Source organism: Hydractinia symbiolongicarpus, chromosome 4, assembly GCF_029227915.1.
Source record: "Hydractinia symbiolongicarpus strain clone_291-10 chromosome 4, HSymV2.1, whole genome shotgun sequence".
NCBI classification, from domain to species: Eukaryota; Metazoa; Cnidaria; class Hydrozoa; order Anthoathecata; family Hydractiniidae; genus Hydractinia; species Hydractinia symbiolongicarpus.
The window spans coordinates 23,011,285-23,035,281 of NC_079878.1; the positions used below are offsets into that span (position 1 = coordinate 23,011,285).

The 23,997-nt window shown below is 33.5% G+C and overlaps 2 protein-coding genes across 4 annotated transcripts in view; one reads left to right on the forward strand and one right to left on the reverse strand.

The window, feature by feature from the left end:
- The window catches only part of LOC130641897 (nesprin-1-like), a 65,478-nt gene extending 57,183 nt beyond the window's left edge, over positions 1–8,295 (forward strand). For all 3 annotated transcript variants that reach the window (XM_057448910.1, XM_057448911.1, XM_057448912.1), the window contains 11 exons: positions 346–684; positions 1,209–1,610; positions 2,098–3,057; positions 3,339–3,650; positions 4,099–4,419; positions 4,891–5,226; positions 5,469–5,641; positions 5,738–5,873; positions 6,316–6,588; positions 7,439–7,759; positions 8,080–8,295. In XM_057448910.1, the coding sequence (XP_057304893.1) occupies positions 346–684; positions 1,209–1,610; positions 2,098–3,057; positions 3,339–3,650; positions 4,099–4,419; positions 4,891–5,226; positions 5,469–5,641; positions 5,738–5,873; positions 6,316–6,588; positions 7,439–7,759; positions 8,080–8,145 (3,639 nt within the window). In that variant the 3' untranslated portion in view covers positions 8,146–8,295. The remainder of the gene's footprint in view (positions 1–345; positions 685–1,208; positions 1,611–2,097; positions 3,058–3,338; positions 3,651–4,098; positions 4,420–4,890; positions 5,227–5,468; positions 5,642–5,737; positions 5,874–6,315; positions 6,589–7,438; positions 7,760–8,079) is intronic.
- Positions 8,296–15,347: 7,052 nt separating this feature from the next.
- On the reverse strand, positions 15,348–21,394 carry LOC130641901 (homeobox protein OTX-like). Its single transcript, XM_057448916.1, has 4 exons — positions 19,882–21,394; positions 18,584–18,816; positions 16,894–17,045; positions 15,348–16,297 (listed from the first exon to the last, which is right to left on the reverse strand). The coding sequence occupies exons 2-4, from the start codon at positions 18,732–18,734 to the stop codon at positions 15,776–15,778; spliced, it is 825 nt and encodes a 274-aa protein (XP_057304899.1). The 5' UTR covers positions 18,735–18,816; positions 19,882–21,394; the 3' UTR covers positions 15,348–15,775.
- Between the last annotated feature and the right edge of the window lie 2,603 nt (positions 21,395–23,997).

Sequence of the window (23,997 nt, forward strand, 5' to 3'; positions counted from 1 at the left end):
TTTTTCAAGAAATAAAGATGATTGGGGAACAGACGTATCTGTATTTTATAGGAAAATTTTAACTTCTACGAAAATTAATGCGCGCGAAATACGTTTATTTTGGTATTGCGCGAAAATAAATACGCGTGAAAATTTGCGCAAACAAGGTATGTACAAACGTAAACATCAAACTACCATAGAAAAGTGTGCACAGGTGTCCTCTTTTCAGCATCCACGTATTTTGATGTCCCTGTATGTCATTGCTATATGGAATCTTTTTTCTTTCTTGTTGAAATGTTTCATGCATCTGCTGTACCTATGTTCAGTTCATATCTTATATTCATCATTTAACTTCTTCTTTTTCAGGATATCGCTGTCGAAGTATGTTTACATCTCACTCAACTAAAGTCTCTAGAAGACGCGTGGTCAAACCTGGCTGATGTTAATTCCTCTCTCATAGAACAGCAGGACGGTATCATGCTTCTATGGAAGTATATAACTGACAAGGTGGTTCATGTTAGTAAAAAATGGTGCAAAGTAGCGAAGGTGTTTGCTGAGATGCCGGAGAACGACGGTGTTGCAACACATGAGATATCAGCGTGGCTGGAAAGTCTAAAGAAAGAAATTGTTAAAGCTTCGCAACTGGTATCGCTGGTTGAAAGGCGAAATGAGCAGAGCGAACAAGCTGTAATAGCCCATCTTCGGGTAAAGATTTGAAATTCTTTAGTTTTTGTAGTTGTTTGCTTTAGTTCACAAAAATCTGTCAAATAAATAAGGATTTTATAATACTTGTAATAACATGATCAGGGTTTGTTAAATTAAGGAGGTCTCTTTAAACTTCCTTGGTTTTTGTCATTTTTTAAGTATAACTAAATGTTATCTGAAGCCTAAGAGAACGTTGTGATGTTTTTGGTTTTGTTTCGTGAGCAGTTTTTCTTTTTATTCTTAATGTATTAATTAACCAGTATGTAGTGACATTTCAGTTGCTATTACTGATGTTCAAAATTTAAATGCAATATTATTTTTCAAATAAGCATATTTTGAGCCTGATCATGTATTTCATTAGCATATTCCAATAAATCTTGTTGCCCTTAAGCATAACCTAAGCTTACTTTGAGCCTGAAAAAAGTATTTTTATAAGCTTCCTTAAGTCTCATTTTGGAATTTCAATTGCTTATAAAAAACATTGTTTTACCTCTCGCAATATTTTTTTGTATTTTTTTTCACAGGGATTGTGTATAAATTACAAAACGGTGAAACTTCTCTCGTTACTCACTGTTGATGAAGACAGGAATGACATAGAAGAAGTATGGCGGGCGTTGTATGATCTTCAAAGAGAAGCCGCTACTAAATTTGATTCACTGACAGAAGAAAGCTTTTCTAGCTCGGATAGTAGTGATGATAATGAAGACGAAATGAATACTTCACCTGTCACTCCGCGCATATTAAAGAAAGTGAAACCAACCAAAGTAGCCTACAAATTACCTTTGAATAAACAAAGCTTTTTCCGTGAAGAACTTCAAAAATTTTGTACGTATGTCAATGAGGAGGAAAATGATTTTAACGAGCGATCAGCAGGTGGAATACCAACATCAGGTGATGTAGTAAACAAACATCTTTCAATTTTGCAGGTTAGTTAATTTTAAATACTTTCTTGTCGTATTCACAGCAAAACACAAACGCCCCATTTTCGGTAAACGCCTTCTGTAATAAGCGCCCCTCTCCTTGAGAAGGGCGTTATTTAAAACAATGCAATTGTTAAATTTTCACCCAAATTTAGCGCAAATGCTTAATAAGAATTTTCATATAAAAACACATTCGCAATAAGAAAGATAATGATGTTGCAACAACTTTTGATACAATTGACGACGACGATATTGATATTGACGATGCTGAAGTAGATATTATTTGAAAAGATGTGTTTTCCATTGAAAAAAGAAAATTACAACTCCCTGGACCAATAGATCTAAAAATGAAAAAAAAGTAATAAGCGCGTTTATTCTAAGCATTGCGGTACTGTATTTTGAAAAAGTGTTTTGAAATATGTTGATAAGTCGAATTCAATACATGCAACAACTTCTCTCGTAGGTTTTAAAATTGTTTTATTTTCTGATTCAGAGCGTTGGTCAAAATATCAAAGCTGGACAGCTGCCAATCAAATTTCTTTACCAGCGCCTAAACGTCCAATCAAACGATGTTAGCGAGGAATTCAACACAGTGATGGAGGCTAGCGAAACACTCTACAATAACATCATGTCTCAACTACAGTCTCTAACACGTGTACACTTGCTTCTTGTTTCTTTGCAAAGCAGAAAGGTGCACATACTTAGCTGGTTGGACAAAATGAACAATCGGATTTTACCCTCCGTGATGGAGAAAGAGGAAGACGAACTAGAAAAAATACTCTTGAAGCAAATGAAATTAGCTGATGCGGAGAAACGGTTCTCAGATAAAACTAAGTACAGAAATGACATCTTAACTGATGCGCGTAAACTGTTGCTCATTGCTAGCAATGCAGATGTACAAGCTTTCGTGGAGCTTCTTGAAAACTCTTGGTTACAACTGCAGAAAAAGTTGAAAACATCTCGATGTCATCTCGAGGAAATTTCTTCAGTATGGAAGGAATTTAGAATCGCTTCTGAAAAATTAGAGCAATGGTTGTCGATGACTTTAATATCTATCCATGCTAACTTAGAACATTGCAACATCGATTCAGTTAAAATGGAACAGCATTTTATTGAAACTATTGAGGAGCAGTTGTCACAGAAACACCATCAAAAGGAGAGATTAGAAGCCATCAGGGAAACTATTTTACAACTTGTCAATAACAGTCCATGTAAAAGTATCGAACTGCAAATGACCAACATTAAGAATTTATGGCAAGAGCTAAAAAGTGCGGTTTATGATCGTAAGAAGCATTTGAGCAATTTAAACACGCAGGTTGAATGGAGTAATATATGTGATATGATGAATGTTATTTCTGTGGTTGTGAGTGGTGGTGAAGTATTGTTGGAAGAATGTACAAACACAACAATTTTTAATGTTGATGAGCTAGCTAAACAAATCGAGTCTCTGCTAGTAAGTTTGTTGTGTTTTGTTTATACACTACTGTGTGCGCACAGATTTGGATTTTATATAAGTGAATATGTACATTGCAGTGTGTTGTCTCTTTGAAGAAAATTTTCAGAAATAAGTTACTTAAAATATGTTCTCAGTAACTTATCTCTAAGCTTTTAAATGTGTGCAAAAATTGAATTCCTGATAGTATAAGGTGCTGGCAGTCGGGGAATGACATGATATTTAAAGCAATGTAAACTTAAATTAAAACATGGATTCAAATGTGAATTTGATTTTTTTAGACAATGTTAAACAAGCTGGGCAAGCACCAGTCAACTTTGCAAGTCTTACTACAACATGCTGATGATGTCAAATGGTACAATAATCATGAATTTCAACGTAGCTTAGCCATGCTGTACAGCAGTTTTAGCTGGCTTGTGAAGAATCTACCAGAGAGAGTACGTGTGTTGCAAGCAGTGGAATTAAAAGTGAAGGAGATGGAACTGATGATTGAAGACAGTGAAGATCAACTCAATGAAATAGATACTGCTTTGAGTAGATGTGTGAAGTTGAACAGTTTGGAGGATGTTGAGAGTTGTCAAAACAAAATAAAGGTGGGTCACCCTTCAAAGATAATATAAACTTTTGCGGGAAATGCATTTTAAAGTTTCGCGATATTTTTTTTTGCTAAATTTAATTTAGTGAATTTGCCTTATTTTTAACACCGTTACATTTTGTCATGACACTAGGAAGGTTTAACTTTGCATAAAAGTCAATTTAGTTTGTTTCTCCAACCATAAAATTTTATTCCGCAAATTAGTATTTTTTGTTTCCAGTAAAGTGACCTGTGCCTATAGTAAAGTGACCAGTAATTATATAAATTTCAAGAAAAGTTCTCTTCATGTGTTTTTTTTTCATTCTAAAAATATTTTGAGAAAAAACAGTTAGTGTGGATCAAAGAAAATAAATGTAATTAAATTAAGAGTCACAAAAGTGGTTGCGAATGTCTACGAAAAAAATTGTCATGTCAACGCAGGACACATGCTCATATTTTTTTTGTAGATTTCATCCAATGCGTTGTCAAGTCTTGATGAAGTGGTCAAAAATATCAAGCAGGGAACTGAAGCTTTATCACTAGATACCATCACTTCAAACATCAATGTTATCGAACAATCAAAATCTTTGCGAACTCACATGGATCGAACGAAGAAGAATCTCTCCAGCTTGGAAAGTAGACTGCGAGGTTATGATGCGTACAGGGATATTGAGAATGAATTGGACTATTTACAGGATTATGCGCTCACATGTCAGGAGACTGTAAATGAATGTTTGGATGTTTCTTTGACACGTGAAAACCTGGTACATATTAACAATACCATGAAAGTAAGTTGCGTTGAATTGTCCTAACGAAAGCGTAATAATATTAAAACCTGATTGGCTAAATTATCTTCTTTTTGTTCTCATTCATACAAAAAATTTAATCAATTTGACGATGCCTTTTTCCTTAGTGGTGGAAATGTCGCATTATTCACAGGAAGTTTATTATTCTTCATTTCGAAACTTATTTTTCACTAGGTTTTGTTCTAACATTGTTTCTGCCCAAATTTTTATTTACCTCCATGTCTGTAAATATAAGGCGTGCTTATTTAAGGGAATTCGAAATTTTCATCAACAGTCTTTTTACAAACTGCTTGTTTTCTATATAGTTTAAGTTGTTGACCTGTTCTTACACATACTGCATAACTAAATTCTGCTTATTTTCGCGAAAACTATACAAGAAAATATTCTGGTTTTCTTAGTATTAATTAACAATAGATTATCCAAAATGAATTATGCTGAGTTTTTCTTTTTTAGGCTTACCAAAAAGAAATACCGTACAAGACCGAACATCTGGAAAAGCTATACGAGCTAATCAATACATTGACAGGAGACGAGTGCTTGGTCTCTGTAGCTTTACCATGGCTTGAAATCACGCATGATTTAAGTAAAAAGTTTTCCAAACTAACGTTAACAGTAACGAAGAAACAAGAAGAAGTGGAAACACTTTCTACATCAGTGGCGCAGTTTGACGAGGACTATAACGAGTTAAAGGCCTGGTTACATGGCAAAGAAATGGAGTACAGTCAGTTAGCACTACAAGTTAAAGATGCTTGTTCGGAGGATTCTCTTAATCTGATCAACAAATGCAAGGTTTGTAATGACTATTTTAACCTTATTCAACTTTATCAAGCACTTTTTGGGAAATTAGAACTATGCGGTAAAGGCCTTCTTTGTAATTTGCACTAACATGCCTTTAGGTAAACAGAGAAAAACACGGCTAAACAGAAAAAATCTTTTAAGACAGCTGTTGTTAATCCATTTTAAGGTCAATTCCTAAGTATTTGTTAGTTTCGTAAGTTTTAGTATTTGACCTTATCATTCTTTTATCGTAGAAACTGAGAGACGATTTGCCTGTGTTCGTGACGTTTTCTGATAGCATGGCTTCACTTCTTTCGAGCAAGAGCAGATTATTATTTTACAAGGACACCTTAGTAAGGGTGAAACTTGAAGAATTAAAGGAGAGATATGAATCATTAAAAGAGCAAATTAATCATCTCTACGATAGGTACGTTTATTTATTTCCGTGGTGCGTCTAGGTTGCGTTTCTTTCTTATTTTGTGTAGGTTGGACGAATTCGATTGATGTATTTTTTCTCTTTCAGGCTTATTGCATCAAAAGGCAAGAAAGCAAGTTATAAATCATTGTTTGAAACCACAGAGATGTGGTTAAAAAAGGTGGCAGATGAAGAAGAAACAAGTCAGTTTACATCAATACAGGACAAGCGAGATTACCTCAAGGTGGGAGTTTCTTCCATTCATATTCTCGTCATATAATGTTTTTTTTATTTTTTACTTTTTTATTTCATTTATGTTTATAATTTAAACGTACAACATTATCTCATATGTTGCAATCACGAAAAAAACAATTCTGCGACATTTGAGAATTGCGAAAATTACGAGGTCGTGCGACATTTCGTGTAGACCACGATTATAAATCATCTGGCGCAGCAGATTATAAATATAGAATATTTTTTTGGTTCAAAATGATTGCGCACAGCTTTATTTTGAACCACCCTCCCCCTCCCTCGTCCAGCTTTTCATTCACTTATGGTGACAGTTAAACAAGAATAGACTAAATATCGATGCAGGAAATATGTAAAACGGGCAAATTCTTGTGAATTTTTCTACGTGCTAACAAAAAGTCTTTTTTAATAGTATCCTTCAATTTCTTCTTCCATAGGATACCTTAGAGAAAACTGAAAGTCTTCAAGTTCGCTTCAATGATATAATTTCCAACTCTAACGAAGCAGAATTTACTATGCTGAGTGGTTTGATGAATCAACTGGAAGTTTTAGTTTCAATGTCACACCAAAATATAAGAGAAGTCGATTTGTTGATAAAGGATGTCGATATTTTTAATGATTCTGCACTGGATTTGAACAATAAGATTCGTGTATCTTGCGAGATTTTAAAAGAAGAGACATATGGAGATGCAAACAATGTTTTAAAGCAGGTACCTACCTACTTCTCTTGATAAACATTAAGCTACAACCCCGAATATATATTAGTGGAAAGAAGGGTGTGGACGTTGCGTACTTGGCCTACACCCGTACCAAAGTAAAACTTTCACAAAGTATTGGCTAACTAATGTTGTTTAGCTATTTCTAGAAATATTATGTTTAGGGTTGTGAGTTTCTTACTAAGTTTAAAATTCTGCTCTTAACTTCGTCTTGTTCTTTTCTTCTGCGTTAATATATATACAATTTATTAATCTTATACAAAATTATGTATCCTCTCCTCTCTAAAAGTAGATTACCCTTTTTGACGAGAGAACTAGGGTAAAAGGTGGCTCGGTAAAGTAGCGTACTTTTTAAAAAGAGCAAATTATACCAATAAATGCCCCTTTAATTCCAGCCTCCAAGTTGATAAGAAGTTGCTATGAGTCATATTTCAATTTTGCAAGGTTTTAGCTTTGCACTTTGATGTTATTATTTATCAGAACAAGACATCAAAAATTCTTTTAAAGAACTCTTTTATAAGGTTACTGGTTAGATTACCCAGATTTAAACCTCAGTTGCTTAACTTTCAAAATTTGTAGCCTGCCCAGTGGCTTAGTGATTGCTCTAAGCCTTAAGCCTAAAGCATCTCGTTTGCTTATTTAAAACGTGTTTCTGCAGATCAATTTAATTTTGTTCTTTCTACTAAATAAAAAAATTTACCATTTCGCGAAAATTAATACCCACGAAATATTTTACAAACTATCATCCGCAAAAATTAGTACCCGCTAAATTTCAGTTTGGTTAGACTCACGAAATTTGTACCATAAAGTACACCTCTAAATAGTCATGTTTGCCATCTTTTAGGATGAGGAAGATCAAATCAGAAATGGACTTGACGAATTGAAATTGTTGTCCGAAAAGATAATTCGTGATAAACACGTAACAAATGATGTTGCTACGCAAGTGGAAAGTAATATGTCAAAACTGGAAACAGGATGGTCTCGAGTTATGACCTTGTTTAAACAACAGCAAAACATCAACAGAACTGACTTGGATAAATTTGATAAGCTCTCGACAAAACTGGTTGACTGGATTAAAGATATGGAAAGAAAACTAAAAAATCTGGACGAAAAGATCAAATACTCTAGTGTGGAGACGCTAAAACGATGCTTCACTCAAATTATGGTATTCTTCTTCGTTTTGTTTGTTTATTATATTCAGCCTTAAATCATATTTTAACCTAACTTTTTTAAATCATGCGACGAAATTAATAACCCTGTTTTGAACTATTATTGATGTAAAATAGTTGTTTCTTGATGGTAAGGTATGTTGATTTAAGATAGTTAGGTATTTTTAGGTAGGTGGGTATTTAAATGTTTGCTGTTAATTGGACCTCTGTAAATTCAAAGCTTGTAATATAACGCTAGAAGTTGATTTGCTATTTCGTTTCATTGTAGTTTTTTTTCCGTTATTGTCAGTATTAACATGATTTAATTTTTGCAAAGGTTTTCAAACACATTAATAAAGGGCAGACATTCTTCTTCGGACAAGATTCAGAAGGTTGTGATTGACGTCGAAGTATCTTGGACAGAAATAGAAGTCATGGCTGTAAAGAACTTGGATCACTTAAAAAACATTTTATATCGTTGGGCGGATTATACAGACGCCATGAAGGATATGATGTCGTGGCTACGAGATGTTGAAGTGCAAGTAAAACAACCTTTGTACCAATCCTCTGAAGGAGGACTGGAGAAGAAATTGCTTCAGTTTCAGGTTAGTTTTTTTTATCATAACAATTATTTTCAGGGCTTATCTAAAATTTACATTGTCAATAAAAAACAGCCAAGAGCTTCTTACTTTAAGGGAAGAAACTTTTCGCGAGATTAACTTCTGCGGTTTAACTTTACCGCAAAATAATTGCAATTTGCGGAAAAACTTAAAAAATTCTACAAAATTTTTGATTTAGTTTCATTAAATTTTATGGTTTTGTGTTACAGCAGCAAATTTTTTAGCGACTATTTTAAATTGGAACATTTTGCGCGATTGAACTCTCGTGCATCGTAAATAAAATGTTCAGCAGAAAAACGTTTTGCTTTTCAAGATTTTTTATGCCCTTTCTTTCCTTAAAGTAACGTTAAATGTAGCACTTAGGTGTCCCTTTTTGTCGTATCTACATGTATTCACTTCCCTCCTGTTGTCTCTTAGAACATCTTTCTTGAATTTGACGCTCGCCGTACCACACTTCAGAATGTGAAATCACATGTTGCATATTTATCTCGTGTGAGTGCACATGACGAGCAAATGTTGTTGCAACATCAGTTATTAGCGTTGTCCCAATTATGGAGTGGTGTGAACGATGAATTAAAAGACAGAACGCAAGCGTTGTCTCAATTAATGGAATTAATACAAAGGTTTTCACATAAGATGAACATTTTGACCACGTGGTTAAGTGGTATTGAAACCTCGCTGTTTTCAGACAAAATGATATCAAGTCCAGAAAAACAAAAGGAAAGAATTCGACAGGTAATGTCAAAGTTCGTTTTTTACAGCATTCTTAAGACAAGACGAAAAGACTTGTTTTCTTATTCGCTGGTGACATACGTTTCGGGCATGTCACAAATTCGTACGCGCGTTACTTGAAATCTAATTGCCTCACTAGAAATACCCCCAATTTGAATGATATCTGTCCATGAATAGACTGTCCATTTCATTTTAGTTAACTTTCCCGCCTTGTATTATTCCTTTTGTCTTTGTGTTTAATGAAGCATTTTATAATTTCTACACGTATTGTCCAATGGTTGTCGGTTTCATTTTTTTGTTTTGTGTTTAATGGACCATATCTCTTTTATGACGTGTTTTAATGATAGATTTACGGAAACGATATGAAGCGTTACGACACGATAAGAAACGAATTAAAAAGTATGGCTGTGGAGATACTTAGTCACGGCACATCCGCTACGTATGGTGATCATGTACGCGAAGAATTGAAAGCTGTGAATTACCGCTGGAGAATATTATGTGACAAACTTGGAATGACTTACAAAAAAGCTGAGGAGACGCTTTTCTTGTTGAAATTGTTAGAAGAAATGTTAAAGCAGCTTACTTCTTGGTTAAACAATGCAAGTGAAAGACTTAAGCAAGTGAGATTAGAATCATGTAGTGTAAATGAGATGGTGTTGGCTGTACAAAACCTTGAGGTAAGAAAATTGATGCTGTTTCGCATTTTAATGGGATTTAGTATGAATTCATTTATTCATGAATCTTATGCTATTAAATTGGCTTCTAACTAGAAATTTAACGTTATTACCGTGGTAAATCGATAAGACGCCCTGGCGCTTGTTATATTTTTAAGATTTTACCCTGGGTGCTTAGTTTAGGGGTGTAGCTTTATTGATTTTTTTAGCTAACACGAACGCTTGTATGAATAGTAAGGGGAGATTCGAAGAGGGCGTTTGATCAATGCACTGCGCTATTACGAAAGAACAAATTGATCTTGCTGCAAACAACATAGGAGACGATATTTAAAGTTGGCTGTTGCGAGTACTTCTCGTGGCAACACAAGAATTTTTCTTACATTTCTCTTTAGTGGTGCGCTATTATGGATACATGTTCTAAGTTTGCTCACCCAGAGTCTATTCGAAAACAAACCCTCACTTGCGCGAATCACACTAAAATTTCTTAAAATTCTTTGTCCTAATTTTTCTCTTAGTATTATTTTTTATTATCACGTTTTGAAAACAAAAAAATTATTCGGTGTGTTCATGTTTGGAAGAGCTTGATTTTTATCAACTGTTCATTTCCTAAAATTTTGTCAACGGCTCCTAAAATATTGAATGGGTTTTAAACTTACATTATTGTTTTCTCCGAAAGTTTGACCCCATAACCACGTTAATTCAAGGGTTGTGGATCTAATGACGGCCAAGGTTGAGGATTTGTAACCCCTGAGGGTTAAGGATTCGTGAAGACCGAGAGTTGAGGACATGTGATGCCCAAGGTTCATGGGTTTGTGCAGCCCGATATGCGAGGATTAGTGAAGCTTGATGTGTTAGTTTTGTTGACATAATTGATGATTTGTTTATGAAAGTTAATGTGAATAAAAAAACTGGAGTGTTCTCAGTGAACTTTATTATGACATATCCCACGTGTCGACGTTTTAAGAAATACTTCACGCATCATCGGGCACTTAAAGTAGACGCAAAGCGGTTCACGTAAGATGTTAATTGGGAGAGAAACAATTAACACTCGATTCACGAACGCGAAAGTAACGTCCTTTACGTCACGTTAAGTGCGAAAAAAATTTCCTGTGTGTGAATTTGCATCATAAGTATGGTGGAGATAAGTGTCTCTTTTAATGTCGGCAAGCGTTTATGCTTTGTTCGATGAAAAAATAAACCTTAACGCATTTCCATAAGTATAGCTGGATAATTTTTTTTTTCATTATTATATCCTTTTTTATTTGAATTATTCAGGTATTGATCATTGAGTTTAATAATCGAGACCAAGACTTCGTGTCTGTGTCGGAACTTTGCAGTATTGTACAACAATCTCCCGATGCTTGTCCGTTTGTAGACGATCTAACAAAACTCTTGGACTCCAGTGAAGCTTTTAAAACGAGATGGACCGAGACACAAAACAAAAGTCGCATGTTTAAAGCCTACATTGAGAATAGAATCGCCATCTATAAGGAGTGGAAGAACGACCTACGACTTCTAGATACGTGGCTTGAGATGAATGAGAAAATTTGCAACTCTAATAAAACATTCTTTTCTGCAGTTACCAGGGTAACGTTTGTTTATTTGTTTGTTTTGGTTCCCACTTTATTTTGAGTCGCATTCAAAGATTATCTGAGATTAAAAAGAAAAGAAAAAAGAATGTTTGCTAGGGGAGGTGGAACGCCCTCCGATGTTACTTTGAAGTGTTAAAATAATAATTATGTCTGTTGTGGATTTTATGAATATTTGAAAATTTATGACACGCGTTTTTGTATCAGCGTTTGAACACTAAGAAAGTAAACCAGAAGGTGACAGAAAAACGGTAGTTGAGATATGAAATATATAAAAAAAAATAGGTAACAGCCATATTTGTTTGTTTTTTACGCTTTACTGAGTTAAATTAGCATCAATGTAACCAGACAACTGGAGAATGTGGACAGGCAACTTCTTGTCTGATAGGCCGTCAATATTTTTGTAACACGAAACCAAATAGACATTCAATTATATCCATCTAAAATAAATAATTTGGACCATGAATCCTGAAGTCATATAAAGAACCGCGTCTGGTATTAGATCGTTAATGTTATGCTTTATCTTTTCCAGAATTTCGATGAAGAATTGGAAACTGCCACGAAAGCATTGGAAAGAATCTTAAAATCGGCCAGCCATCTTACCAAATCTAAATCATGTGTGGACTCATGTAGCATATCACAAAATACAGAAGACATTAAAGCGCGCTTTAATGCAATCACTCGTGCGTATCATAATTCAAAAATATTAGACGAAAAACCAAGATTGTCATTCGAAGAAATTGAAAGTACAGTTGAGAATTGGCTAACAGATGTGGAAGTGAAAATGATCTCATTGCAACCGTACGCTTGCGAAGAAACTATTGAACGACAAGTCGCACTTCTCAAAGAACTAAATAGTGAAATCAAACAAAATTTTGACTTGTTGGAATCTTTAAATACTGTCTACCAACAGACATCGCCGACTGGTGTAATGAGACAAGGCATTGTAGAAGAATTAAATGACCGTTACCAACAGGTTAGTTCTACTGGTTGTTGTTTTTTTGTTCGTTTGAGATTTTTCTTTTGTTGTGTGGCGATTCTCATAATATTAGTCACTGAAATATTGATCGCTGTTTTTTTCCAGGTACTTGACAACTCGTCGTCGTGGATACTTGATTTAACTATGCCCCATTCCCCAACAAGGTGAAGGAGGCAAAATCAAGTGAGTGGAATGGTACATTGATTAACAGACTAATATGATTGAAGAGAAATTATGTGTATTTTATTTATTTGTTTCAAGATCTTTATTTTTGACTTTCATTTTTTTTCTTATTTTTTTAGACAAGTATGTACAGTAGAATATTTGTAAATTTTTTTGTATATATTTGCACATATGGTTTGATTGGTTTATTTATTTTGGTTTAAAATATTTAGATACTAGCTAAACGCCAAGAAGATATTGTTATTGATTGAGTGTTTTTATATAAGAAAAAATTGTCAAGGACTAAAATTATTTAGCAATAACATTGTTTCCATAACAACACCGGCATGAGCCTGTGTTGTGGTTGTTTTTAGAAGATTCGTTGTGATATTCTCCTGGTCGGCAAATATCACGTGATACTTTTTAACCAATCACAGGTCAGTATTGTTTAGAGTAGCCATTATGGCTTCAGGGAAAACACGTCGTTCAAGTGGCCAGCTCTTCATAAATCAGATTTGGGGAATTTTTCAATTAATTTGTTGTTTTTAATTAAGATATTTATCGTTCTTGTTTAATTGAAGCTTCTTGTACGAGTCTGACCGTGGAAAGAACGTGTTTTCTCCTCACTCGAATAATGTACCACGTGACAATTCGACCGGGAGAATAAGTTTTATAATAACAAAAAATTTTAATGATTGTACAATGAAAATTTTTAAAGATAGAAGCTAGATTGGTAATGATGTATCGTTGTTTGACTGTACCGAACATACCACAAGTGCTCCTTGATTGAAATCTGATATAATTGCCAATGTTAATAAAATAAATAAATTCCAAGTTCTTCCGTTCTCAAGCACTCCTTTTTGTTAAGTCTGATTTAAATAAAAAGGCCCGGCGATATATAGGCCCACTTTGGATAGAATGCAAAATCCATCCTGGTTTTAAGCTCGCCTAGCATGATGTTCAAGGAAAACTGATAAGTGGAATTACTCGTACATTTAGATGAGAGTAAAAATTAAGGTCTGGATATTGAAGGGCTGAAAGACTATGAAATGCCATTTGCAAAGGAAATATATTAGGAGTTTTAACTTTAACTTGATTATATTTTATTGTTTTTAGGTTTAAGAAAAAGCTAAGAAAATAGCTACATTTTGGTTCTAATACAATATCCATTCCGCTTTAAGTCCACCCAAGAAGAACTTTCCCGGGATATAAGCCCAGGTATTCGGTGTTTCAAAAAGTTGCTCGGTTGGACAATTTATGTATATTCACATGGATTTTGATATCAGGACTGAAAATGCGGCCAATTCACCGTATGATAGCCAACTGTACGTTACGTTGAAAAGTATATTAGAAATTCTCGCCCCAAATCTCTGTGTCTTAAAGAGGTCTGGAGACAAGTGAGTTCGCAAGTAATATGTTTTTTATGATATCAAACAAATCACGAAACAAAAAAGTTGGTGTCATCAAATGAACAAATAGGAAAAAAATTTTCGTTGACATTTTTGAGCCATGATAACAATCATGTTGACGAACATGAGTGCAGCCAACGCCCTTTCCATCGTACAAATATTTCACAACGCTATATCAATTGGAGTGAATCATGGTGTATATACGTAGAAAAAAATTTGATGTGGTCATTTACAGGGAAGCCTTAGATTTTAAACATCAAAGTTTAGAAAAAGTTAGAAGGTTTTGGGGTCAAATTTCATATAAAAACATATGAAAACTATTTCATATTTTTAGGAGGTTTGGTCAAAATTTTAGAAAGAAATAAAAAAATAATTCCAGAGAGGCTGTTAATTTTTTTCATTGTAGTAACTATGTGAATATAATTTATCATTCCTGTTGGAGATGATCACATGCTCAATTTTTTGTTATAAAACGGAATAACAAAACTAACTATTTTTATGAAAAGAAGGATTTTCAAAGGAATCAATATTTTAGGTCAAACTTTTAGGTTAATTAGGGGATTTTAGGAATTGACGTTCTTCAATTTTTTACGAAAAAATAATACAAACTTGAAACCATAATTTTTCTCAAATCAATATGTACTTTTGTTTACAGGAGTATTACTTAGTGAAAATGAGTTAATGCAATTTGAGCACATTGGTTTACTAATAAAAAAGGATAACAACTAAGCCAGCTTTCCATTACCCGCCCGCCAAATTGTAGTTTTGTAATTTTTTGCTCTCAGCGGGAATAATAACTTCTAAACCCATCAGAATAAAGATTTAAGAAACATAATTAAGCACTGTGCTGTTAATTTTAGGTAAAAAAAATCTGCGAGGAAAAAAAATACAGCTAATGTAATTTTTTAGAAGATTTTTTACTGTTGCGTAATATATGTATAAATAGATGTTACATCATGTTGGGGCGTTTACTTTGGTAAAATAGTAGCCTAAAAAATAATGGTTGGTTTAGTTTTATTAAAGGTAATTAAAATGCAGGTCTTTAAGAATTATTAAAATCTCGCTGTTCTTATTTTTTGAGGCTTTTCGGTCTGATTTGTTTTTAAATTGTTTAAATTTAAAATTTAGACTTATTTTTTCCTTATTTATAATTTTTTTTGTCAAAAAAGTTTTGTGGAATGCGTTTATTTTGTTCATCAACGATCGCACCAATATGACCATATGATGTTTGGTAGTTATTGTAAGCGATAAAAGAAACGACCACAAGCGAAAAAAATGAGTAGTTGAATAAAGAAGATTAGTTCCAACTTCGATCACAGGACCTTGTTTCGTTGTGCATATCAGACGAAAAAGCGCAGCGCTGATGAGAGACAAAAATCCCTGGGAACGAGGTCGGTTTGTTTCATTTTGCTAACTGTATTTAAACTTCACGAATTCTAAAAGTAATTTGGTGCAAAAAGAGATTTTAGAAAACCAATCGATCTTTCCTGTCACGAGGTGAATAACATTTTGAAAATAAGTCTGGAAGTTATGAATATGTTTGTAATTCTGGTAAATAAAAATACAAGGGGAAAATATACAATTTTAAACAAAACGCGCTAATCTATATATATATACATCAACAAAACTTCATATATAGTTGACACGTTAGATTGTGATGTTTTGAGCAACACTTCGCTTGTTTGTTTCTCAAAAACTTTCATTCAAAGCAAATCTTTTTCCACGCATAGAACAAGAACATTTCTATCCTCTAATAAATTCGAAACTGACAGGCCTGATCAAAACGTTATCACAGTCAATCCAATCTGATATGTGTTATTCAAATATTGGGCGTAGACGGCCCGCGTTATATATATAAACGGCCCTTACTACATGGTCGCATATCCCCACGGCCCGGTATTAGATGGAGAATGGTATTCTGTTGGAAATTCGATAATCTCGCCTGATGAGTGCGTAGCATGACCGCCCACGGATGTTATACCACCCATGTTCATATATGCGGGATATTCATGATTCGATCGAATGTAATTGGATTGTGGAGATAAATAACTTGGGGTGTTGTAGGACATACTACCTCCACCAGCGCACGGACTCAGTATAGGCGACGTATTATAGTTCCTTTGCTGCTGACAAGCCGGGTTTTTTGCAGGACTCCATATGGAGTTAATATTCGATGATGTTGTTACAGGAGATATGTTAGATCTATAAGTCGGACTTCTCGGTGAAGGAACTGTTTTTGGTTTTGGACTTAATGATGGCGTCGGAGATGCAGTGTCTGCTTTTATCTCGCTTTCGCTAGACGTTGAATTCGTGGGAACTTTTTTTATTGTTTTGTCTTTATCTTGCTTGGCCTTTTGTCTGTGTTTTGCCCGTCTATTTTTAAACCATACCTAGAGAGAAAAAAATACAGTTTATGACTGCAAAAGAACAGGGAAAAATTCTGTCATAAAAATCGCAATTACTTATGGCTACCATCTATTTATAAAGATGATTTTTTTTCAGTAGTGTTATTAGGCGGATTTTTACGATAGGGCAAACCCAGTACTTCGTGTCATGTAATTTCATGACTGTATTTGTTTATTTATTTGTTTATTTTCTCCAAGCCACAGCATTCCATAACTTCTTTAAAACAACAAAAAAATCAAACAGTGAGTTATAATGACTAAGTTCACAAACGTGTCATTTTATGCATAATTAACATTATCAATATAATTAGCATAATTAACAATGCTTGACGGTTTATCTTTAAACATGAAGTTGGATTAATTACCACTTCAACAATTTTTTCACTGGAAATTTAATTTAGGAAACTTTATTTTTCACCTTTTCAAGTTCAAGAAAAATTGATCAAAACAAAGAAATATTTAGCGAGTAACCAATCAAATTAGACCTGTTTCTTTGTCGTTCGGATTAATCTTTTGAGCTTTAAATCGATGTTATGATAATTTTTTCGAGAATTAACATATATTAAATTTTCTTTCCTTACCTGCACTCTCGATTCCGGCAAATTTATCTTCCTAGCAGCTTCTTCTCTCATAAATATATCGGGGTAGTGCGTCTTAGAGAATAAATCTTCCAATATTTCTAACTGAGATTTTGTGAATGTTGTTCTTTCACGTCTTTGTTTACGTGGAAATCCTACACACAATAAATTGAGAAATAGAACAGTACTGAAAAGTAAAAAAGGGAAAAAATCTTAGTCTTATGGATTAAGTAAAAAGGCATTTTCTCCACAAGTCTCCCTCATATTAACCGTCTTTGACAACCCCCTCCCCCTACTCCACCCACTCATTCCCTCCTGCCTAGGTTGATAGGGAGGCAGGGAGGAAATCCTGAAATTTATTACCATAACACCCATATAAAAATTTTAAAATTTCGGTTCCCTAAATTATTTTTTGATCAAAATAGTTATATGATGGTTATCTACTTTTCCTCTACTTTTTTCTCAAGTGAAACCGTTGAAGTTAAATTATGCATTTTATGAAAGAAAATTTTTTCTCAAAGTATAGTAGCGGAAGAGAATTTTTATCGCTGAAGTCAGTAATATATTCCATTTAGAACGTCTCGGCTACCATATTTGGTTACGCATGCAAAAACATGAAATGGGAAAAAATTGTTTGTTTATATTTGTGGTCGTGTCGGTTGTGAAGTACAGTTAACCTCTTGAAAACATCTCGAAATTCTGTAGTAGGAACAGAGAAGGATAAGAGTATACTTTTGGTACGTAATTTTGTATTTAAAAATCTTGACAAAAAAGGTCACGATTTGTTTAATATAATGTTTGATTTTACCAGCAAAATACTTTAAAAACTAAATCTTGCGATAGCAGCATCAAAAAACAACAACAATAACAACAACAATAACAAAGAGTAAAATATTACGGCACACGGAACTCATAAAGTGTCAGACTGACTGAATCAAAATCCGAGAGAAAACAAAGTATCTTCCTCTTGTTGAAGTTATATCCGTGTATTGTTATAGAAAAAAAGTTTGAAGAAAAAGTATAACGGTCTTAACTTTAAGCTGATTTACTTATTTACTTATTTACTTTGGTTGCTGCATGATCCCTAATCCCTGGCTGAGGCTTATGCAGAGAAAATAATTAATTTATTTATTTGTAAAAGGATATCACTAATTTTTTTGGCAGTCGATTGCACTCTATTACAAGATCCAAAAACTGTAACTTGACCCTTAAATGCTGTTAATTTTTCCAACTGCTCAAAACATTCTGTTCTTATATTTTTATCATGTTTTCCAACAGAACAATTTTTTCTTTCAGCCTGTATCACATTTGTAAGGGTCTTAAAAATATATACCAAAGTGTAAATTGTTTTAAAGTTGTTCTTATGTGTTTGCAACTTTCAGTTTATATTTTTTACAAAATTGTTTCACAAAAAGAAATGTTCATCTGCGTAAAAAGAAAGCTTTTCTAAAAATAATTTTTTAAAGTACCATGGCCTTCCATTAGGCTGAGTATCTGTATAGCCAGCTATTACGTTTTATCCTATCGTGCGTTACCTGACTAATTATAAATCGATAACACTTTCATTTTACTTAAAAAAAAAACATTTCGTGGGGATATTTAAATTAGTTTATGTATATATATAAAAAAAACTATACAAAAATATATAATCTCGTCAGAGAGAAATATTTTTAAAAATTAATTTTTTTCTTACCGCAGCTTGGTGCTAATGGATAATGAAGATTCACGCTGGGATGATAAGGAAAGCCAACAGAGTTAGCAGGCATCGGTGAGTAGGGTGACATTCCATTATAAGGTGAAGGCCAACCCATGTTGGAAAACTCAGTGGAGTAATTTCTCGCCATTTTGATTTAATTTGTTGACCTCTGTGTGGGTAGCTTCTTAAATGATAAACTTTACACGTGTCGATTGATTTGAAGAAAATATCTGAAAATGAGAATGAAAAGAAGTCAAAGAAAGCAAATTTCTATAAGCTTGTAAATTATTCAGTTTATTATTATCCATAATAAATAATCACATTCAACTAGAAAATAAACTATTTTTTAGGCATAATTAAAGTCTTTTCTGCTAACATTCCTAAAGCTTCCTTTATATTTATATTTAGCTTAATTCAAAATGTCTGGCCTTTTCTATGTCTTTTCTTTAACGCTTGAATGAACGTCTCCAAAGCTCGAAATATCATAAAACGTTAATAAACCGAACACTGAAAAGTATTACGAAATTTCAAACATAAACTTTATCTCCGTCCAATCAGTCCAATTAGTTTTTTTCTATTTTTGTTGAAAAGAATGAAAAAAAAAGACGAAATAATTTATCCCTAAGGTTTCCACCCATTCGATTTATAGTTCCCACGTTTTTCGCAGCATAATCTGATGTTGCAAAATGGCTTAAAAACTTATCTAATATGCACCTTTCCAAGTATTAAAACAGTCATAAAAGACATACAAAACGACTATTGGTCATAGGCTAAATATACACAATTCACTCTCCCAATATAAAAATCTGGAAATCACAGCGAACCATTCTTGAAGTTGGTGTAAGAAGTTCAAAAAAAGGTCCCAGATCTTCGATTATCGTCGTTGTTTTTGTCGTTCAAAAATCGTTTTAGGCAAAGAAGGAAGGATACCTATCCTCTTGGTCGCCGATTTCGCCGGTCCTGAATCACTACAATACCTTTAACTATTCAACTTAATATCTTAGGAGCTTTACAAATACATGCTGCATATTAGCACCAAAGAATTAGCAAGGCTCTCTATACACGTGCAGTTTAGCATCATTCCATAAACCCTACCCATACTAACAAAAAAAAAAACTAGCACACCACACTCGCAAATTACAACATGGCAAAAAAAAATAGAACTGTAGGAAGTTGAAAAAAATAATCTGTATTGAAGGAAAGTCTTAAAAAAAGAAAAAACGTTATGCATACAGCTTAATTTTCAAAAAAGACATCTTTCACCAAAGCGGATTAGAACGAGTTAAATTTTTTACCTTCCTCGTCTTGCTGCTGCTTTCACAACATGAGAAAATAATATAAAGTTTATTTACAATGAGTCGATTTATGTTTTTGTATTGTTTTGATAACACTGGCACATAGCGTTTGTTACATTATCTAGCCACATCCTACAGCACCGTTAATATACACAAACTATCTCAAGTGGCTGGCGACAAAAATGCTTGCTATAAAAAAAAAATTCCAGTCTGGTCAGTATTTTATACTTGTTCACACATTTATTTAGTCACTCATATTTTATGTTAGCAAGAGCATCGAACTAAGTTAAGAACTACATCGTGCAAATTGAATTTCATTGCAAAGAGCTTTTGTCAATCAAAAAACAAACACGCATTTACAAATATGTTCAGTTCGATCAATAAATAAATGAATGAATGAACTAATTAATTAATGAAACGGACGAAAAACTAATTATAATTTTAATTCAACCATTTCATTTATGAAACAAACAATAAACAAACAAAAGACGTAAACAAATACAATTTGGAATTCGCTTTTTTGGTAATGTTGGAAAAACACAGAGTAAATTCATTTTTACGAGCACTTCTGTTCGCCTCCCTTGTGCAAATATTTGTTTATAGAGAAAATTTACATAGTCTTCATGTCTCTTTATAAGACAAAGCTAATAAACACTGAAAAAAGTATCTGCCCTAAGCGTTGCTTGTACACCATCAATGATTTTTTACTGGGCGTTTATTTGAGCATGGGCGTGTATTCGGACGCATTTTTACACATGCAAGTTTGGGACGTGTATATGTAAAGCTAATACGGAAAATAAAAGCTGACAAAAATTTAAATAGACATATATATGGACATATATTTATAGAAGGATAGTACAAAATCTAAAGCAAGGACAAAATTCAGCGTCACTATACTTTCAAAAATTTTAGTAAAAGAAAAAAATCATGGAGGTATGGGCACTAATCTTATTTTTCGACCACAATGATGAGAATTACTCATGGCGTGTTTGTTTGTTTATTTGTTTACAAAGGATTAGTTTGTCTGACAATAGTTGAGTAGTTAGCATCAAATTAACATGGACATTCATGTGAATTTCACATGAAAACACACCTTGTGGGAAAACTTACAGGACATTTGTAATGTTCTAAGTGTTGGGCTGAGAAGGTGAGGGGTCGAGGGGTGTGGTCATGAAATTTTGTTTTGCAAAAGATTATATGATTAACATAACTGGTTGAATACGTTTGTTGTTGCCAGTAGAAACATTTTTTGACGGGGAATTACTAATTGACGACCCAAGAAATAGTATTCTTAATTTAAATAATTTTAAAAAAGTTAATGCAAATTCTCTAAAAGTAGACACAATACGAAGATGTAGCTATGTTTTTTGTCCTGAGATATTCTGATTTTAGCATTTTGATATGAAAGAAAATGAATACGTCATCATCCTGATATTTTTTGGAAAAAATCTATATAAAACCTACAAGTTAAGAAACTTTATAAATCGACCCGCAGACATATTAACCACTCTTCCCCCTTTTGCTGGTGGCCGAGTCTTTAAGGGACTTTTATGTGGTTCATGTACTTTATGTTTAAGTGTAAATGTTACCATAAAATAAGAACAATCCAGATTTTAGATTCTTTTCCGATGCACTCCCTAAAGCTAACGATTGATTGTGATGTCTTCTTTTCTCTCGCTCAATTTCTCATGAACGCAATTTCCATCTCACGTAGCAATAAAAATATACCTATTTTCTAAGAAACACATGAAGTTCGAAGAAAAAAAAAATTCCATAAATAAGTACAGAATAAGCCTGAATTCAAATCTTACTATTAAGAATAAAATAAGAACAACTCAAGCTGCAAAAGACTCGAGAAATAAGAACAGACAGCTTCAAGTCAGGTCTTACAGGTTCTTATTAAAAAAACGTGTTCTAAGAAGATGTACGTTAAGAAGGTGTACCTTAAGAATATGTACCTACCCTACCTTTATCCATACTACTAAAAAATGCACACTTTCACCATCTTTTTTATTGGCAAAAGAAGTAAAGGAAATTGAAAAATTAAAATTCTAAAAGGTTTAAAAGGCAGGGAGTTTATCCTACCACAGGAGGTGGTTTCTAAGCTCTTTTTAAGTTTTTACTTAAAAGTTTAAGCAAGTGGACGTTCTTTGGAATGGGCTTTCTTAGCGTGGGCGTTCGAGCTTTGATTGTCTATAAAAATGGATTTAAGCAGAGTAAGGTTATTATTTTGCTAAGAACCACATAGTTTTAATGCAAGTAAAACGCAACAGATAAACAAAATAAATCAATAAAATTAAAAAAAATGGTAGCATGTCCATGCATCGAACATCGATACATGTCTGATTTGCGTGCTGATTCGGTCTTAGCTTACTCAGGACAGTTAATTAGCAGAAAGCAATACACATTGGCTGACGTCAATAACGTAATTAGCGATTGACGTGACGTTGGAATAGAATAAATAAAAAATCCAATTAACATGAATTTTTGAACTAATTAAAATCGCATGTCTGGTATTCAACATGTAATAGCGCAGGACTAATCTCCAGAAGGGATGCTTGTTAAAGGCAGTAGAGAAATGGAAGCCGATGTTTTTTTGTAGGGAATGCCCTTTATAATAATTTTAAGAATAAAATAAATTAAAAGGAGGTATAGATATTGTGAAAGAGGAAATTATTTTTTTTTGAGACATAACACTTAATTTGTTTGATAAAAATTTTGTTTATTTTTACTCGACTGTTTCATATTAGGGTGATAGGAAGAAGATAGCTTCTAAGAAAACATGGATGTGGGACCTAGCTACCTAGGGGTCCAGGGAGGGCACCCTTCCTCTTCATGGACTTTGTAAATAATGGTCGATGTGGAAGAGACTTGTGTAGAAGATTCTTTTTTACCTCACCTAGGAGATTAAAACCTCAAAATGCCTCCCCTACAACCCTGCCATGCCACCCAAGAATGACCTTAAAACTGACGCATCAAACACATACATGCAAGCTGTGGGTCAAAGTAGCATTCTTAACTAAAACACTGCATAATTGACATTCTCTATAAAATTAGACTTATAAGGGGGAAGGATCGCACCAGATTCAAAATCAACAATAACAAGAACAACAAATATTGCAAAAAAGTCATTCGCGGTAACATTTAGTATAGACACAAGCTATGTAGCTGCTTGTGTAGGGTGTCATCGACATAGTTGTTTATGCTCTAGCAACATCACTGCGGTGCATATTAGGAGATGAAGAGATGATTAACCAATGTACTCACTAACAACTTCAGTATGAATAGGCTGCAACAGTTATAACAATAACGACTTTGTGAGACACATATCAAGCAGTTGAATGTCGTGTTTGCACTTCAAGTATGGTTTAACAAAGGGACCACATCAAAGTGAAAATTTCAAGTGGTGTTCCATCGCTCAAGAGGTGGATTTGTTGACAAACTTGACACTGTTGTTGCTACTCAAAATATTGATTTAGAAAATATTAGTACCTGCACTCGAAAAATCGATGTTGGTACTCGACTCAATGAAAGCAGTAGTGTGGTTTAATTATTTGAACACTTTTGCCAGCGCTCAAGTGAAATTTTGTGTTCATGTGTATAAATGGTTATGAGATGTGATTTTGAAAAAAAGAGAGGAACACATGCGTCATGTGAAAACATTTCGTCATACTTGAATAAATACTTTAAAATCTACGCAGATAATTTATCTCAAATTTGACCTGATTCCTCACACATCGATATGGTTCTGTTCTAGGTTTTGCCTGCTTGCTAAAAATTCCACTAAACTTTACTAGTTAAAAAAAACTTTTCTGGAAATATTTTTTTTTGATGTTGTTAATTTATGTTCATATATTATTCATAAGAAATAAAAATTCGCTTTGGTGGATGACATTTTTATTGGAGTTTATTCACACAACACATGAGCAGGTAAGATGGCAATCTTTACAGGTTAAAACTGTCGATTGCCTTTAAATACAATTCCGAATGTTAAAAATGTAAAAATAAAACTACCTATTGCAACTTAGCTATATTAAGAAGTTATGTTGACCGTTGAGGTAAATTTCAGGGCGACGTTAATTAGCTTGGATCATTGATTGTGAGGAATATTACATT

Bases quoted from the DNA above. Each gene is read 5' to 3' on its own strand.
- LOC130641901 (XM_057448916.1), bottom strand. From the start codon at position 18,734: ATGGCGAGAAATTACTCCACTGAGTTTTCCAACATGGGTTGGCCTTCA. The intron at 17,046-18,583 runs GTAAGAAAAAAA...TATTGTGTGTAG, and splicing joins TCCATTAGCACCAAGCTGCG to GATTTCCACGTAAACAAAGA. The intron at 16,298-16,893 runs GTAAGGAAAGAA...TTTTCTCTCTAG, and splicing joins TGCCGGAATCGAGAGTGCAG to GTATGGTTTAAAAATAGACG.